Here is a 17,425-nt window from a genome sequence, read left to right as displayed (position 1 = left end):
GCCCAGGAGGACTTTCAGCCTGTGGGACCTCCGGACCACTGAAGAGGCAAGAGGCAGGCTCGGCCACCCTGTAGTGCCCCTGTGGTCTCCTGACTTCCACCTGGAAAATGGGGCAATGTCATGGCCTCCCTCTTGGGTCACAGTGAAGCCTAAGGGACATGACAAGGGGTGACTGAGGCATTACACTCTCACTATAGTTCACATGGTGATTCTGGAACTGGAAGGGGCTGGGAGCTCTCTCTAGGCTATCTGGGGTGGGCAAATAGCCCCATCCTCAGGGCTGGCCAAGTGAGTAGACAGAGAAAACCATGAGGGAGCCGAGGGTTCCCCCCACCACAGCTGTCTCCCCTCTTCCTCGCCTCCCGCTCCTGCCTGCACCGGCTCTCCACATACCCTCTCTCCTGTGAGGTGCAGCCGGGGCCCCTGCTCTGCCCTCCTCCACTCTCCTCCTGGGGTGGGGTCTCTGCAGGCTGTGCCCCCTCTGCTAGGACACTGAATATGGCTCTAGGAAGGCAGGAGTGAGGCCCGCAAAGGCCAGCTGGTTGGTAAGAGGGGCTGCGACGCACCTCTCCTTCTCACTCTTCCAGACTGCACTTTGGTTTGGAGAAGGGTGCAAATTCTTTGACCCTCCTTCCATTGGGAGGCAGGTTCTATGTCCCCTTGAAACAAAGTGGACTTTGTGACTGCCCAAACCAGTCAAGTGTGGCGAAAAGTGACAGCACATGACTTCCGAGACCAGGCTGTAAAAACCACACAGCCTCTCCCTTGCTCTCAGCCACTGGGTAAGCCATCCTATTACCCCGAGGCCAACGTGTGAGACTACAAAGAGAGAAGAGACAGAGAGGGGATATGAATGGCTCCAGCTCCAGCTGCCATCTGACTGCAGATGCAGGAGAGACTACGACAGCTGAGCCTTGATAATCCCCAGAACATGAGAAGTACTCATGACTGCTATTGTTTTAAGCCATTATGCTTTGGGATCATATTATGTAACAGATAACTGCAATATCCCCATGGCATGATATGTTTGGAAAGACTGATCTACTCAGGCTTAGCATGTAAAAGACACTCGTGGTGCCCTCTCTCCTCCTGTACCCAGAGCAGACATCACTAATCAATCCCGGCACCCTCCCTGAAGCCAGACCTGCCTTAGAAACTTGTCCAGCTAGAGATCTGGCAGTCACTACAAATTGATTAGAACTGGGCAAAACAGATTTGCCATCAGTGACCTCAGGTTTTAGTAGGCCATGGCGAACAGGAGTCCAGGTTTCTGGACCATAACATAGCCATTGATATCACTTAGCGGCAGCTTAGGAGAAATGCAGGCAAAGTAGCTAGGGCTATTGTCCTTGTAAACTCAAATTGAGAATTTGAGCCAGCAAGTCACCGAAGGGGGTCTATGGACATGCTAATTTGCCTAGCTAGCTCCTGAATAACTCCTTCCCAGGCACATCCAGATGGAGCCTCTCCTGGCGCTTACCATTACAATGTCAGAACTTCTGCATGAGCCTTCTTGGGAGTGGTTGACACATGAGCTGGCGTTACCAGCTTAGCACTGAACAGTTAGGTGACCCATTCTGGGCCAAGGAACTTGCAGACTGACAGACAGGATCCCTGAGAAGAGAAGGGAGGAAGATCCCTGCATCCCCACACACTTCCTACTGGCTGCTGCCACAATGTCACAGCGATGTCACAGCGTATGGCTGGAGAGTGAAAGCCCAGCTCCCCAGGGGCATCAGCAGGGACCTGATCTGACTTCTCACTGTTCATGCACAAATCTGAGCTGCTGCCTCCTACTTGGGTGACCACCACTTAAGTAGGCAGAAAAAAAGCAGCTGCAGGCAAGAGGGGAGTAGAGGAGGCAGGAGGCCAAGGTGGAGGCCTGAGAGAGGGAGGAGAGCCGCCTACCTGTTGACAAGCAGGAAGTTGGCCACCAGGCACAGCATGGAGGGCACGGTGGAGGCAACGGCAAGGTAGCTCTCAAAGTAGTTCTGCAAGCACACAAGTGAGGAGGTGCTGTGGTCACTCAGGGATGGAGGTGAACAGTCCCACCCCAGCAGAGACAGGGCCCCTCTCCGTGGGGCTTCTCCCCACTGTCTTCAGACACCCAGGAGCCGCGGGTGAACCCACCTCCAAACAAGGCCTCACCCCATCTCCAGCCTAAGACCACTCACTCAGCCACTCAACAAACAGCTGTACTAAGTGCTAGAGGCATAGGAAGGATAAGACATCGGCCCTGTCCCCAGTGAGGCCCTTGGTGCTGTACAGCCCACACTTCTGCCCATGGACTGAGGCCATGGGGACAGAACTCAATGTACGTCTGAAAAGAAAAGTTTGCCCTATCAGCCTTCTCGGCCCATCACCAAAATGCAAGACTATTCACATTTTTAAGTTTTTAGTAGAGACAAGGTCTTGCTACGTTGCCCAGGCTGGTCTCAAACTCCTGAGTTCAAGTGATCGTCTCGCCTCAGCCCCGCAAAGTGCTGGGATTACAGGCATGAGGCACTGCTCACTTGGGTTTTCTTGTGACCCAACCACATTCTTGCTTTCTTACCACCAAGTGAGACCTCTAAGAAATACACCAGGCCCTGCTCCCTACAGGGAAACTCTGTTCTCACTCTGGATTTGCTCTTAATAGAGCAGCTACAGAAGGTCAAAGCCATTTGGGGGAGTAGTTCCTAGATTAGACAGAATGAGGAAAAAGGGCATTTTCCAGCAGCAGCTCAGGGGTGTGATAGATAATTGTGCAAACACAGACAGATGAATCGCCTGATTATGATGTGCTGGAACTCGCAGCTAAAGCAGCTGTGTGGCAGTTATATGTATCTGTGAAAACTCAAAGAATGTCCACTCATTAGGATGGACTATACTGTGTGTGCATTATCTCTTAATATACCTATCTTTAAAAACAAAACAAGCCTGGGCATGGTGACTCATACTTGTAATCCCAGCATTTTGGGAGGCCAAGGTGGAAGGATGGCTTGAACCCAGGAGACCACCCTGGGCAAATAGTGAGACTCTGTCTCTACAAAAAATAAAAAAAAAAATTAGTCAGGCATGGTGGTGTGCACCTGTAAGTCCCAACTACTCAGAAGGCTGAGGCAGGGGGATTGCTGGAGCCCAGGAGCTCAAGGCTGCAGCAAGTACACCACTGCACTTCAGCCTGGGCAACAGAGTGAGACCCCATCTCTAAAAAATAAAAGAAAGAAAGATGTCGCTATGGGCCCCTTTGAGTCTGAAGCACAAGCCTTCCATAGTTCCCTTTGAAGCCTCCAGAGTGCTTTGTGGTCTTTGAAATCTGTGCCCTGAATATAAGGCTGTGGTGGCCTTGTAATTAAAATGATAATCGCAGCTAGTGAGGTCCGTCAACCATGAGCCTGAGAAATAGCCTTTGAGCTGCACCTCATTGTTCCTGCCCTGATGGGCTCAGTAGAGCCTGGACTGGTCTGGGGCAGTCAGTCAATTACATCTTGACACAGTGGCTGGGCATCTGAGGCTGGGAGGGCACTGGGTAGGAATGAAAGAGAGAGGCCCTTAGGAGGAGAGGGCTGCAGATGGGGCTGCGACTGCCCCCAGCCCAAGCCCCTGGTGAGGCCCCTTCATCCAGTGGCTGCTCGATCTGTGTAATGCAGAATCTCTGATGATTTTGTTTCTTCGAGCAGGCTCAGGTTTCCCGAATGAGAATTTTCCAGGTAACTGAATGTGCCTGTTTGTTGATATTTAAGCAGAAAAACATATCATTTACTGTTGGAAACCTTTTCGGATATTGACCACTGGATAAGACTCTGAGTCTCTTTCTGTTGTCTGGGCCCACTTCTCCGCCTTACAAAGAACTCAGAGAACAGACTTGAGGCCAGGCCATCATTCCATGAGCGCAGATCAGGAGATGGAGATGCACATGGTGACAGAAGCTGACTCAGCACAGCCCACGGAATTTACAAAAACAAAGCACTTAATTCCTGATGAAACACGTGGTGGGTTTTATTCCATTATTTGCTGCTTTCGCCTATAGGAAAAGTTCTAAAATGAGGTGTGGTGGCACGTGGCCCGGGATCCCTGCCCTCCTGGTGCTCACACCTGTGCAATGCCCTCCCCTGAGTGTGGATGAGACCTGTGGCTGCTTCCAGCCAAGACACTAGAGCAAACATGATGGCGTTACATAGGACTATAGTGCCCACCTTGCTGGACTCTTTTCCTCCCTTGCTGGATTTGGGGAGGCGAGTGGCCACGCTGGGAAACACTACCTGGCATAGAACCCCAACTTGCTGAGGGCGGTCTCCAGCACTCTCCCCACTAGAAACTGAAGCTCTCAGGCCTGCAACCACTAGGAACTGAATTCTGCCAACAACTGGAGTGGACTTGGAAGTGACCCTTCTCCAGCTAAGCCTCAGAGGAGACTGTAGCTCTGGCTGACTGCAGCCTTGTGCAAATTCAGGCAGGAGACCCAGCTAAGCTGTGCCTAGAATCCTGGCCCACAGAAACCCTGTAATTATAAATGCAGGTTGTTTTAAGCCACTCATTTGTAGTATTTTGCTAGGCAGCAAAAGATTCCTAATTCATGAGGGTTTCCGATAGCTGGGTTCTTGCTAATCAGGGTTTTCCTGAATATTTCAGCCTTCCTGTTTCAATTTAAATGCAGTTCCTTGATGAAAACCAGGACAGTTGATCATGCTCCTTTCTTGGACCCCCCAAGAGACAGGAAGAGCAGTGTGCTCACCCATGAGGGGCACAGAGGATGAGCACACCGGTCCCCGCAGCCCTTCCCCACCAAACCCTCAGCTGAAATTAGGGCTTTTGCAGGTGGCATGTGCTGATGTCAAGAAACTGGACTTAGTGGATGTTGCTCCAGACGGACTCACCCTGCCTGCCCCCTCAGGTTACTCACCTTGGTCCCCTGTCCAGAGCCGTTGGTCCCATGGTCATAAAATCACTGTCACTGCTGCTGCCACTGCCACCAAAGGAGGAGCTGACCCCTACAGAGAGACCCCACACCCTGCCAGGCTGTACCAGTGACTGAGGGACGGGGGATGCTCCCCGGAAGATGGGGGAGTCAAGTCCCGTGAGACCCAGTTTTACCAATGAGAGGCAGGAACTGGAAGGAGCCCACGGATGGTTCACCTGCCTCTCCTCTCCCCAGACTGGCTGCTCTGAATGTGGTGGCTCCACAAGGCTTCTCCAAGGTGTTCCATGTGTGCTGCTGCAAAGCTGTGGCCACTCCAAAATACCATCGTCCCTTGTGTTTACCCTCTCTGTCCCAGCCCTACTTCCCTTTCCCTCCCTCTTATTTCCCTGGACTGCACTCCCGGATGAAGTATTCCCATCAGCAGTGCTTCCTAAGAAACCTCCAGCTGCGAAGGTCACGTTCCACTCTTGATTATTTACTTTGTAGCTGGGCAGCTGGCACGTCCCTCCTGGGTTCATCTCATTTGCTTCCAAGAGGTTTTGGGGCTATCTTCTCCCATTTTACTTAAGGAAATGTAAAGACATTTGAATACAGATCTAAACACACTGTGACTAGGATGGTAACAGGACTGCCCCCAAAGCAATCCGTCCATCTAACCAGTGGGGGATTTTACGTACAGTAGTGTTTGGGGATCATTCACAGAGTTCACCTTCCACCGGGGACTGATTCCTGAGAGCTCCCTCAAAAGTCTGTTTTGATTTGTTTTACCCCTGTAACCAACTCCACTTCTAGAGATGAGCATATGGACCCAAAGGCCAGCTCCAGCCGTGGAGGAGTGGGGGGATGAGAATATCATCAGGGAGCTGGCAGTGGGGCCACTGCGTATGATGGTGGAGGCTGAGCTTTGCACAACTCCAGGGGCACCAGACCTGCAGACTGTGATAGGAATGGTGTCACTCAGAATTATGCCACAGCAGCTCTGTTTACATAGCCAATTAAAACACTGGAGGCCTGGGGATCAATGTGGGCCTTATAGAACCAGAGGTGAAAGGCTGGGTGTGACTAAGCAAGAAGGTAGGGCTAGCAGGTGGATGCAGGGCAAACACCTTAGGAGGTGACAGGCCTCCTAAACAGGCTTCTCTGCCCCAGCAGGAAGTCCCCAGGCAGGAGACCCTTAGGCTGGTGAGTAATCCCACGGTGCTCAGCCCTGGCTGGGCAGCCACTGTCTGTGCAGGTCAGGGCCTCTTCCTGTTTTCACCTGTCCCTTTGTTTGCTGAAGAGGTGTCAAGCCCATACGCCAGTGCTGTGCTGGCAGCTGCGTGGATACAACGGAGGAGCTGTAGCACCTGCATGCCCTCGGGGAGGTGGGTACAAGCCTGGAGCTGGAGTACAACAGATATAAGGTGTTGGGGGGCATGGAAGGAGGGGCTCTGGGGGGCTTCCACCAGCGCCATCTTGGACGGCAGCTGGAAAGATTGGGGGAAGCATGTCAGACAGATACGGGAGGTACAGGTGCCAGTGGGGAGAGAAACATTCCCAACAGGACGAAACGGCTGGCACAAAAGCACGAACGGATGCTTCCCCACCACTGAGGATGCCAGTGCAGCTCATCTGTTGAAAGCAACTTCTGAGGCTTCCTCAGCATCAACAACCTCTCCTGAGCTGAAGCAAACCACACTGTGTTGTCCATCCCATCCACAGGAGGGCTGGCAGAACCTCAGGCAGCCATGGCACTCAACCCCCAGAGTGCTCGTGGCAGACAGGCCCATCAGTCACCCTGAATTCTCAAACCCACGTGGGGGAGGCCCAGCTCTGAGGAAGAGAGGGATAGCTGTGCTCCTTGAATGTGAGATCTCATCTTCCTGTGCGCCAGTATCTCCCTAGCGATATCCGCGCCCTGCAATGACCTGGTGGAGCTCAAGCAGGGTGGGGGACTCAACATCCAGCCTCTGCTAGTAATTGCACCAAAGTCAGGTAACCCAGGTGGGGAAGTGGGAGCTCTGCAGAACGCCAGGGAACTCTGACATGCAAGCAGCACAGCTTCCAGAGGGCCTGCACAGATCCCAGCCCATGTGCTCTTACACAGCCCGTGAGGGCGAGGCAGGGCTGGAATCGCTCCCATTTGACAGATAAGCAGCCTGAGGCTCACAGAGGCGGAGGAATTTCCCAGAGGTACACAGAGGCCCACACCCGGGAGTGCTGGTGGCAGCATCTTTTGCTGCAGAGCAGGGCAGGGACCGGGTGGGACATATTTATCATCCCCCTACAAATGCATAAGCTGCTCTAGCTGAGGCTGCCTGTCTCCTGGAGGCACAAGCCCAAACACTATCACTGGGGTCGCGGTGCATCTCCAGGAAGCCTCAGAGGCCGGGCCTGGCAGCCACGTGCCTTCCCAGCAGCAAGCAGGGATGTGAGACACGTTCCTCTCAGGGTGGGCAGTGTCTTTCTTCTATCTGGCCCTAAGGCAGGTGACCTGCCCAAGCCAGCAAACAGACAGAGTCTCGCTCTGTCGCTCAGGCTTGAGTGCAGTGGCGTGATCCTGGCTCACTGCAACCTCCGCCTCCTGGGTTCAAGCGATTCTCCTACCTCAACCTCCCGAGTAGCTGGGATTACAGGCGTACACTACCACACCCAGCTAATTTTGTATTTTTAGTAGAGACAGGGTTTCACCGTGTTAGCCAGGATGATCTTGAACTCCCGACCTCAGGTGATACACCTGCCTCAGCCTCCCAAAGTGTTGGGATTACAGGCATTCAGCCATGGTGCCTGGCCAGGGTTTGATTTCTTTCTCCTCTTTTTGCAGTGGTAGACAAGAGTAAAGGAATGCATTAGCTAATCTTTTCTCTCAAACCCCACTGCTCATTCCCCTTAGCATTTCTAGACGTCTATGGGTCTTTGTAGTGTTAAAAAGAAAAGAAAAGAAAAAAAATATTAAGAGAAAAGCCCCCACCTCTGTCAGTTACCCGAAATGGACGGACATGGTTGGCAGCTAAGCAAAGACCATGTTAAAGAGTGCCTGTGGGTGGGCAGCATGGGGCAGGCTTCCAAGTTTTTGCCTTACTCTGCAACCCCTAAAAACAGCCCCAGTGGGCATGGGGGCCTCAACCAGACTGACCCAGGGTGGGCATGGGGGCTCCTCACCCAGACTGTGGACAGGCCCTGGTCCAGGGGTGCCAGGTGCCAGGGTCCCCCCATATGGCAGGTGAATGTGGATAAGCCACTGTGGGCCTGGGCAGGGGGGCGCTTGAGTCACTTGCTCTGGTGAGAAGGAAACTCATTTTCATTCGCTACACTCTGACCCAGTTTGCGAACACCAGGAAAGGGGAGAGACGCTCTTCAAACACAATTTAAAAGCCCACCAGAGCCAGCTGGCCAGATGTGAGGCCCATTTTATGACAGGGCACATTTCCTCTCCTCCAGCACACTGAGAGGCTCCGTGCTAAGCGTCTCTTCTGGAAGAATTTAATTCCGGGCTCAGAGTCCAGGTAAAGAGGTTTCTTCAGGCAGGGAGGCCCCGAAATGAGTCCGTTTATCTCTGGCAGACCCTGGTTAAGCTTTCTCTCCCCTGAATGCCATTTGGGCACTTTGAAATAAGTGCAGCAAATTAGTCACGAGCTGCGGCAGACTTGGTGTCCATGCTGCTGAGCGGCTTCTGCAAAGGAGCTTTGTGTAGCCCCTACCTCCAGAAAGCAGCAGCAGAGGCAGCTGGGCTCCTGCCGGGCGAGGAAAAGCGATTCAAGCCTTGGGGTGGCAGCTCAAGGCAGCAGAGCGTTACCTGGATCACAGGGGCATGAAATTAGCAGCAGCGAGCAGGTTGGAGCCAAGAATAGTTTGCCGTTGCAAACTTGCTGCTTTCGGATAGCTGAATTCTGCAGCCTAGGATGTTGTAGGGGAGGTGCCCTTGCCCTGGGCATCAGCCCAGATCATTCCTGAGCAAACTGAGGTGAGCAGAGGGCAGATGTCCCCATAAGGGATGGGGCTGGTGTCCTTTCTGCCACTTTCAAGGCCCTGTGTTTGGAGCACTGGCCCAGGAAAGTTAATGGGTGTGTGGCCAAGGGCAGGGACCAGCTGGGAGGGCTGGCTGGGCAGGGAAGGGGGGGCAATGCCTGCTCCAGGGGCCAGGCAGGAGGCTAGACGCAGCCAGGCTGAATGGAGAGGCCAGAGACCCAAGGGAAGGACGAATCTGGGGTCAGAATCAGACAGGTAAGCTCTGGAAAATGCTGGCCAGACAGACAAAGTCACTGTGGCCACCCTAAGGAAGAGGGTCCCCATCTGACCCTTGCATACAGCCCTCCCTCCTTTGGTCTCCCAGGATAGCTCCAGGCTTGGGCTCACTGTAAATCCTGCTCTCTGAGCACCCAGGGGCTCTTCCCAGCCTCCAATCCTTTCTCACACCTCCTTGGGAATCCCTGCCGGAAGATGAGCAAAGTTCCTGTCTTCTGGAGTGAGCTTCCCCGCCTTCCTCCCCGCGGTGTGTGCAAGGCTTTCTGGAGCATACCTCCTCTCCACTCTGCTAGAAGGGCTCTTCCTCCAGCCTAAGCTGACTGCCCGGAGACTCACACATGAACCCCACCTTTCTTGCCTGCATTTTCTCTCTTTCCCTCAGGGCTGCTTGTTCCTTTCTCTGATGGCCAAGAGGCTCTCTTAGGTCTCCCTTTAGGTAAAAACAAACAAACAAACAAACAAACAAACAAACAAAACACTTTGACTCTGTTGCCTCCAGGCACCAGGCCCCTCCTCCCCTTCACTCCACACTCCTTGAAAACGCAGTCCATGCTGCCACTGCCAGCCGTGTCCCTCCCAGCTGCCCCGGGGAAACACTTCCTCTAAGGGTCCTCAGTGTCCTCCTCGCAGCCCATCTTAACCAAGGCCTGGTCTTGTTCCTCACACTCCAGACACTACATGCTACCTTGTCTAGAGGGGGCTGAATTCATGCCCCGAAATTCATGTCTACCCAGAACCTCAGGATGTGACTTATCTGGACATAGGGTCTTTGCAGATGTGCTTAATTAAGAGGAGATCCTACTGAAGGAGGAATGACCCCTCAATCCACAGTAGAAGGGAAAAGAGGGAAGGACACACAGACACACAGGCAGAGGCTGCGTGAAGACAGAGCCACAGACTGTAGTGATGCTGCCATGAGTCAAAAAATGCCAAAGAAGCAGCAAGGAAACGTTATTCCTAGAGCCTTGCTTTTCAGCTACCCAGTTTGTGGTACTTGGTGAAGACAGCCACAAGAAACTAATGCAATGTCCTTCCAGCACTCCTCTCCTCCAAATTCACAAGGCCACACACATTCCTACCTCCACCATACTTCATCATCTCCGTCCACCTGTGGCTCCCTCCACCACCCCAAGGTGCCCCCTGAGCTCCATCCTTCATTTCCTGACCTCCTTTTGTTAAGGGTGAGGGTGGTGGTAGGAGAAGCTCACCTCCCCTGGCTTCATGACCTCTACCCACACATCCGTCTCTTCCTCCAGAACAACTGCTTAGGGGTCCTGCTGAGCCCAAACCCCAAGCTCCTCAAATCAAAGGTCTTCAAGAGAAGACTCCCAAGCAGCCCCTCCAAAGGGCCCATGGTCATCCTCCTTTTCTTAGCCCCTCCTCACAGCTTCCTTGGTTTCTCCTTCACCCTCACCCCAGTCAATCACATCTACTGGTCCCATCTCCACATCGCCTGACTATGGCTCACACGTCCAACCAGTTTAGCCTACACACCTTATCAATCAGCCTCCCTGCGACTGCGACTGCTACGCCTCCTCCTCCTTGCAGCCTCGCCTCCAGGCCCCTCGTGCACTTTGCTGCACTGTCCCCTCGCTTGGCTCCTTTTCAGGAAACCTTGGGGGCTCCACTTGGAGAAATAACAGGGTATGTGGAGGCGAGGGTGGCTGAGGGCCGATTCGGGGGTGGTCTCAGGCAGCTGCCTAAAGAGAGGTTTTGTTTTCCAAGGTACTGGGGAGCTCTGGGGGCTTCTCAATGCCAAACAGTATGGGGGGCAGTGCTGGGCGTAGAGGGAATCACCTGGCAGAAATGGGTGGAGGGAGCAGATGGGAAGAAGCAGGTGGCAGTGGTTAATTTACCCATTCATCTATTCACTCACTAAAGGCGAAAGGCGGTTGACCTTCTAGAGCTCATTCACTCATTCAACAAACGATGGCCAAGCACCTTGTATGTGCCCAATGTGTTCTAGGGGCTGGGGATGCCACTGTTCTAGTGAGGGAGGCACAAAAAAAAAAAAAAAAAAAAAAAAAAGAAAAAAAAAAAGAGTCAAAAGAAGGGGGGGGGGGGGGGGAAAGACTGCAAATTAGGATAAATGCAATAAAACTAAAACACAAATAATTGGCTAACCTAGAGCCTGGACAGAGGGAACAGGGTATGGCTGACCCTGAGTCAGGAATGAGCTTGACGTGTTCAAGCCTCCACAGGGGTGAGCTGGAGTATGGATGGGGATAGGGAAAGGGGGGATGAGGCTGGGGCCCAGGCAGGCCCGGGTGTGCAGGCTGTGGTGCAGGTGCTTTGCAGGACCACAGTGCACACTCAGGCGATGGCAGTTCTTCCTCCCGTCCCTCTCTCCTCTCCACAAATACTCACAGATGGATTCATCCTTCTACAAATATTTACTGAGCTCACTAAATGTTGTAGACATAGGAGATTCAGCTCAAGTTCTTGCCTTTATGGAACTGCCATCTAGTCAAAGAGATGGCCAGCAAATGCATAAACAAATAGATAATAGGCCAGGCAGTGGTCAGTGATATGAAGACAAATTCAGCAGGGTAGGTACCTCTGTAATAGATCACAGAACTGGGAAAGAGCCATAAGGGAGTGTCCCCAGTCCAGAGGCCTGGCAAGTCTGCCCTCTTCCTTTGTGTGAACACTGGAGCACGGTCGCCCTTCGGTCAGCCCATTTGTTTACGTGTTGTCAAGGGCAGCTTTCACTCTGCAAGGGCAGAGCTGAGGTCGCAAACAGAGACTGTGGGGCCCACAAAGCCTAAAATACGAACCATCTGGCCCTTTGCAGGAAAAGTTTCTGGATCTCAATCTACGGTCTAACATCTTCATTTCTCAAAGGAGGACGTGGTCTCAAGTCACCCAGCAAGTTTGAAACACAGTCAGAAACAGAAGCCAGCTCTCCTGAATCCAGAGTCTTTCTGCCAGGCAGAGTGAGCAAGGAAGATAGAAACCTCATTTCTATCTACCCTTATATCCTGCCTCGGCCAAGCCTTCATGAGGCCCCCTAGTAAGGGGCAAGCTGACTGCTTTGATTCTTTTCCCTTTTATTCTCCCTATGTACTCTCAGGCTGGAACCTGAATAGGCAGAGTAAGAGCTCAGAAACCAAGGGGTCAGAGAAACAGGGAACCTCACGGATCCATGCACGAGTGACCTCCAGCTCCCTGAGGATGAGCTGATTGGAGGCTCAGCCACTGCTGATGCTCGGGCCAGCCAGTCTTTCCTCTTCTGCAGCCTGACTTCTGCCATGTGATAGGGAAAAGAGGAAGAAGACTTTCAAGAAAACTCCCCACCTACCCACGCAGCCCTCGCCTGACCGGGGAGGCTTCTGCATCCCCCAGAGGGTCCCGTGCATCAGTGTCACAAGGCTGATGATCAGGCACAAGGGCCATGCCCTGTGACCTGGTGGTAATGAGGAGGTGGTCTGGGGGTGCTCCAGCCTCTCTCTGTAGCAGAAAACATTAGGGACCATCAGGAAGAGAGAGTCCTTAGCCAACCCCTGGCAGGCACTTCCTCAACAACAGACCGCTCCCGCCTTGGGGAGGCTGCTTCTCTTTGGAGGTGCATGTGGGCAGAAACCACAGGCTGCTCTAGGCCTCAGGTGCCTGCATGCAGACAGGCACAGACACACACAGAAGCACAGGCAGTGAGGACCTGCAAGAGGCCAGCAAGGAGGCCCCAGGCACCCAGAGCCGCAGACCCCTCCCAGGCTGCCTGCCTGTGTCGAAAGCGCTGGGCTCCTCGAGGAGTGGAGACTCTAATTTAGGTTCCGCTATCTGGACACTTGTGATGATCAATCATGTTAAAGAGACACTTGAGCACTTAAGGTCCGGGCCATCTTCTAATGTGTCCAGGAAATCGCCTCTGGATTTTAAGGATATATGCAGGAAGAAATAAAATTGAAGGCAGAGAGGGAGCAGTGGATAGCCCGGAGGGCAAGGGAGCATAGCGCAGGTGGGGAAAAAGGGGTCGTGAGCACTTAGGGAGAAAATAAGAAAAGAACTAGAGAAGCTGAGGCCACCAAAGGCATGACTGACAGTGTTTCAAACTAGGCTTTTTTTTTCCCCCTCTGTAGGACGCAGCAAGAGCTAAAAACAGAAGAAAAAGCCATCACAGGTATATTATTTATTGGGAATGGCATGCTGGCTGGGCCCGCAGTTAGAATCAGAGGGTGGACAAGGGGATTTTTAAAAATGACTCATTTTTGGTTCTAATTTTTAAAAATGGTTTAGAGCAGCCATCCACGCCAGCCAAAGCAACTGGCAGCCACTCACGCACACCCAGTGGCAGAAAGCCTGAAGCCCCCCGCATCCTGCCTGACCTCAGACTCCCCATCTCCTTTCCTAGGATGACAAAGCTCAGGCAAAATCCCACTTTAATACGCTTCTTTCTATGTGGGGAGGAGGGGTGTTGTACCCTTCTCCACTCCTGGGAACTCTGCTCTTAAAAAGTGGATTACTGGTACGGTGCGGTGGCTCACGCCTGTAATCCCAGCACTTTGAGAGGCCAAGGTGGGTGGATCACTTGAGGTCAGGAGTTCAAGACCAACCTGGCCAACATGGTGAAACCCTATCTCTGCTAAAAATACAAAAATTAGCCAGGCGTGGTAGCAGGCTTCTGTAATCCCAGCTATTCAGGAGGCTGAGGCAGGAGAATTGCTTGAACCTGGGAGGCAGAGTGAACCCAGGAGCCGAGATCGCACCACTTCACTCCAGCCTGGGCGATACAGCGAGACTGTCTCAAAAAAAAAAAAAAGAAAAGAAAAGAAAAAGAAAAAAAGAATAAAAGAGGATTGCCAAAGGGAGTCTAAACATTGTTTCCATTTGGAGAGAGATCTGAGTAGCACTAAAATGGGTCTGCAGGAACACCACCTGGCACAAAGGAGAGACTCCTGAATACCTGTTCCCCTGGCCAGCTGGCATCAGGACCACCTGGCAACAATGCCCAGGCCTCACCCGGGGAGCTAAAGTCATCACAGAAAGGTCCAGGAATCTGGGTGTTTGCCAAATGTCCCAGGAAATCTGATACTGATTCAGGTACCCTGGGCTGCGGCCCCCATTCTGGTCTTATTAGCTATGTGACACCAACGAGTTACTTACTGTCTCTACTTTCCTCCTCTGTAGAATGAGGACGTGCCACATCCTCATAGATGGCTACAAAGTTAGGGGGAAACAGGCAGAGCAGGGTTGTTCAAACTACAGGTTGCACAGCTCATTAAAGAATATGAAATCCATTTGATGGGTCATGACCAGAATTTTACTTTATTCTATTTAATCCTTTGTTGCCTTCTTTCTTACTAAAGGTGAGTGAGCTGTCTGCATCTTTTTCTGGGACCCTTCTCTGTGCACCCAAGCCCTCTGGCCTGCTCATGGACCTCGCTCAGGTAAGCTCCCTCTTCTTCATCACGCGTTTTTCCTTCTCTGCTGGATCATTTGCTTCTGCACACAAACTGCCTGCTACCTCTCTCATATTAAAAATAAAAGAACAGAACATTCTTCCCCTTCTGAATCACAGTTCCCTGCAGCTTGTGCCTCATTGTCCTGCTCCCATTTAAAGCAAAATTCCTTGAGTTTGCTGTCTCCTCTGCCTCTCCCCCCATCCTCCACAATGCTGCTCCCCAAGGTCACTATGAACCTGCACAAGGTCAAATGCTCCATCCTCATCCTGCAAGGCTTACAACCAGCACTGTCACTGTTGATCACTTGCTCCTCCTTGAAACTGCAGTCAGAGTGGAGCTTCCTTTTTTTAAGTACAGATGCAGCTTCATGCTGCATTATAGACACAAAGGTCTTGCCAGGTGAGATAGCCATCATGCTCAAAAAAATTTTGAAAACGCTGACATAAAGCACTGAGGTTAAGATCATAGATACATGGGTTGACAGGGCCCCAGTCTGAGTCCCAGTTGTCACTTACTTTGTACCTGGGGGCAAATGACTTAAACTTTTTCAACCTTGGTTTCCTTCTCTGAATAATGGGCATAATAAACCTATGTCTTCGGACTCTAAAAAAAAAAACAAAAGATCATGGAAAACAAAAAAACAAAAAAACTTCCAGCACACAGTAGATTGCTTAATAAATATTGCTGAGTTAATGAATGAATTTGTACCCTTAGCAGTGCCTGGCACATGGTAAGAGTTTAGTAAAGGTAGTGAATGTTGGGATTTAGCAAAGTCCTCACACAGCGGCCACCACCTTATAAGGTACGCCATAACTGTCAGGACTTTCCGCCCTACCTGTGTCTGCAGCGGTATGTAAATGCTGCCAGGTGGGTCTGTGGGCAGAAGGCCCAGGGGCCACAGAGCCTGTCCCCAACCCACACAGTAGGTAAGGGCACTGCTAGACTAGAGTCCCTCTGTTGCCAAATCTGGGTTCCTCCCAGCTACCTTGTGGTCCTATGAGACAGGACCAATCCACCTGTCACCCAGCTATGGAGCCTTTACCAAATAGTTGTCCTATGACTCTTAAACCTCTGGGAACAGGGAGCCTCCAATCCCTGATACAGCATAGAGAGGTTACCCAGCTGGGTCAGGACCTCAGGACTGCCTCTCTTCTGCTCTCCAGTTTCACTTGCTCTTGCTTTGTGCCACCCCAGGTGTAGGATGCCCACATTGAGCCCAGTTGGCCCTATCACTCCTTTTCCAGGAGCCTGGGAAATTGGAAGGAAGAGGAGGGTGGCTGTGGAGCCCCCATCTCCTAACTACAGCCCTTGGCCCCCTGGCCCAGCAAAGGGGAGCATTACCAAGAGAAAGGGCAAAGGCTCCTCCAGGGGCTGCCACTGGCTGGCGTGGAACTGTGGGCTCGCGGGTGCAGCTCAAGCCCAGAGCATTTCCGTTAGACAAGCATCGAACCCTCCAACCACCTACATTTGTAGGGAGTCCCATGAGGAACCCCATACTCTAAGGTAGACTAGGCCAACTCCTTGCACTTCCCGCAGGATGGTGGCCCTAATTCTCCAAGGGGGAAACTGTCCCCTTCACTGCTAGGTTTGACAACTTGACTTGCATGGCAGGAAGTTCTCCCAGAAGGCTCACCTAAGTCTCTCATGATGTAGCCTTTGTCTGTTTAATGGGTTGATGGGTACTCTAGTGGAGGCAGAGGACAGCTGCTTTATTCCCCCATGTGGTAACGTTTTACTTGAATCATAGTCCTTTTTGTTTTGAGACTGGGGTTTCACTATGTTGCCAAGTCTGGTCACGAACTCCTAGGCTCAAGCTCACTGTTGTGTTCTCCCATCTCAGCCTCCTGAGCAGCTGGGACTACAGGTACACACCACCATGCCTGGCCTGGATCATGGTTATCTGGCTACACGTTAGCCTTATCTGGAGAACTTAAAACGCTTGTGCCCAGGCCCCTAAGAAGGAATTAGAATTGGGTGAGTGGACCACGTGGGACGTGGAGTATTTTCTTTTCTGTTCCTTTCTTTTTTGAGACAGATTCTTGCTCTGTTGCCCAGGCTGGAGTGCATTGGCACGATCTCGGTTTACTGCAGCCTCTGCCTCCCAGGTTCCAGTGATTTCCTGCCTCAGCCTCCTGGGTAGCTGGGATTACAGGTGCATGCAGGTGGGGTATTTTTTTTAAAGCTTCCCAGGTGATCCCGATGTGCAGCCAGGGCTGAGAGTGCCTGGGTAGACAGATAGCTTAGAGAACACGCTGGTTATAAGCATGGGCTCTGCAGTTCTATTACTTGCCAGCAAGTGACCTTAGGTCAGTGGCCTAAAATCTGTGAGGCCTGATTTCATTTGGCAACTCACCAGGATGTCATGTGGAAGGAAGACGGCAGGTCAAGTGGGAGGTGGGTACAGGCAGCATGGCAGGGACTTGGTAACCTCTGATAACCTGTCCTCCAGCTTCCTCTTCTCCACATAAGCTCATCCTGCTTCCTTTGAACACTTCCTCCTTGGACTGGGAGGTCTGCACTTCAAGGGCAGATCAGCCCTGCTTCTTCGCAGGGCTGAGAGACTGGACCAGAACTAAGGGACTGGAAATAAGGGGAGAGGATGCCCTATGTCCCCCACTTGCTGAATCAGGACAACCTGGCTACCTTCCCTATGGCAGGAACCCCACTTCATGTCTATGCCAACACACCTGAAAGATCAGAACTCCTTTACTGGTAGCCACTGTGACTCCCAGAGCTGCTTCTGCTCCCTTGCAGAGCCATGGCATCACTCTCATGGATTGGGTTGTGGAGCTTTCCTTCTCAGCCTTATGATAACTAATGTGACAAATATTTATGTGCTATTGTGTTGGGTGCCATGCCAGGTGTGCCAGGGGCACAGGATGTAGAGCAAGAGAGT

The 17,425-nt window shown here is 52.1% G+C and overlaps 1 protein-coding gene across 3 annotated transcripts in view; it reads right to left on the bottom strand.

The window, feature by feature from the left end:
- Nucleotides 1–17,425, bottom strand: part of SLC29A3 (solute carrier family 29 member 3) — a 50,459-nt gene that overhangs the window by 17,563 nt on the left and 15,471 nt on the right. Inside the window, exon 3 of one of the 3 annotated variants that reach the window (XM_023205008.2) lies at nt 1,909–1,991. The exons of the other annotated variants lie outside the window; for them this stretch is intronic. Coding sequence (XP_023060776.1) covers nt 1,909–1,991 — 83 coding nt within the window. The remainder of the gene's footprint in view (nt 1–1,908; nt 1,992–17,425) is intronic. 3 annotated transcript variants of the gene reach the window in all.

Source organism: Piliocolobus tephrosceles, chromosome 9 (genome assembly GCF_002776525.5).
Source record: "Piliocolobus tephrosceles isolate RC106 chromosome 9, ASM277652v3, whole genome shotgun sequence".
Lineage (NCBI taxonomy): Eukaryota > Metazoa > Chordata > Mammalia > Primates > Cercopithecidae > Piliocolobus > Piliocolobus tephrosceles.
Note: the sequence above shows the minus strand (reverse complement) of the source record. Positions and strands in the feature narration are given on the sequence as shown.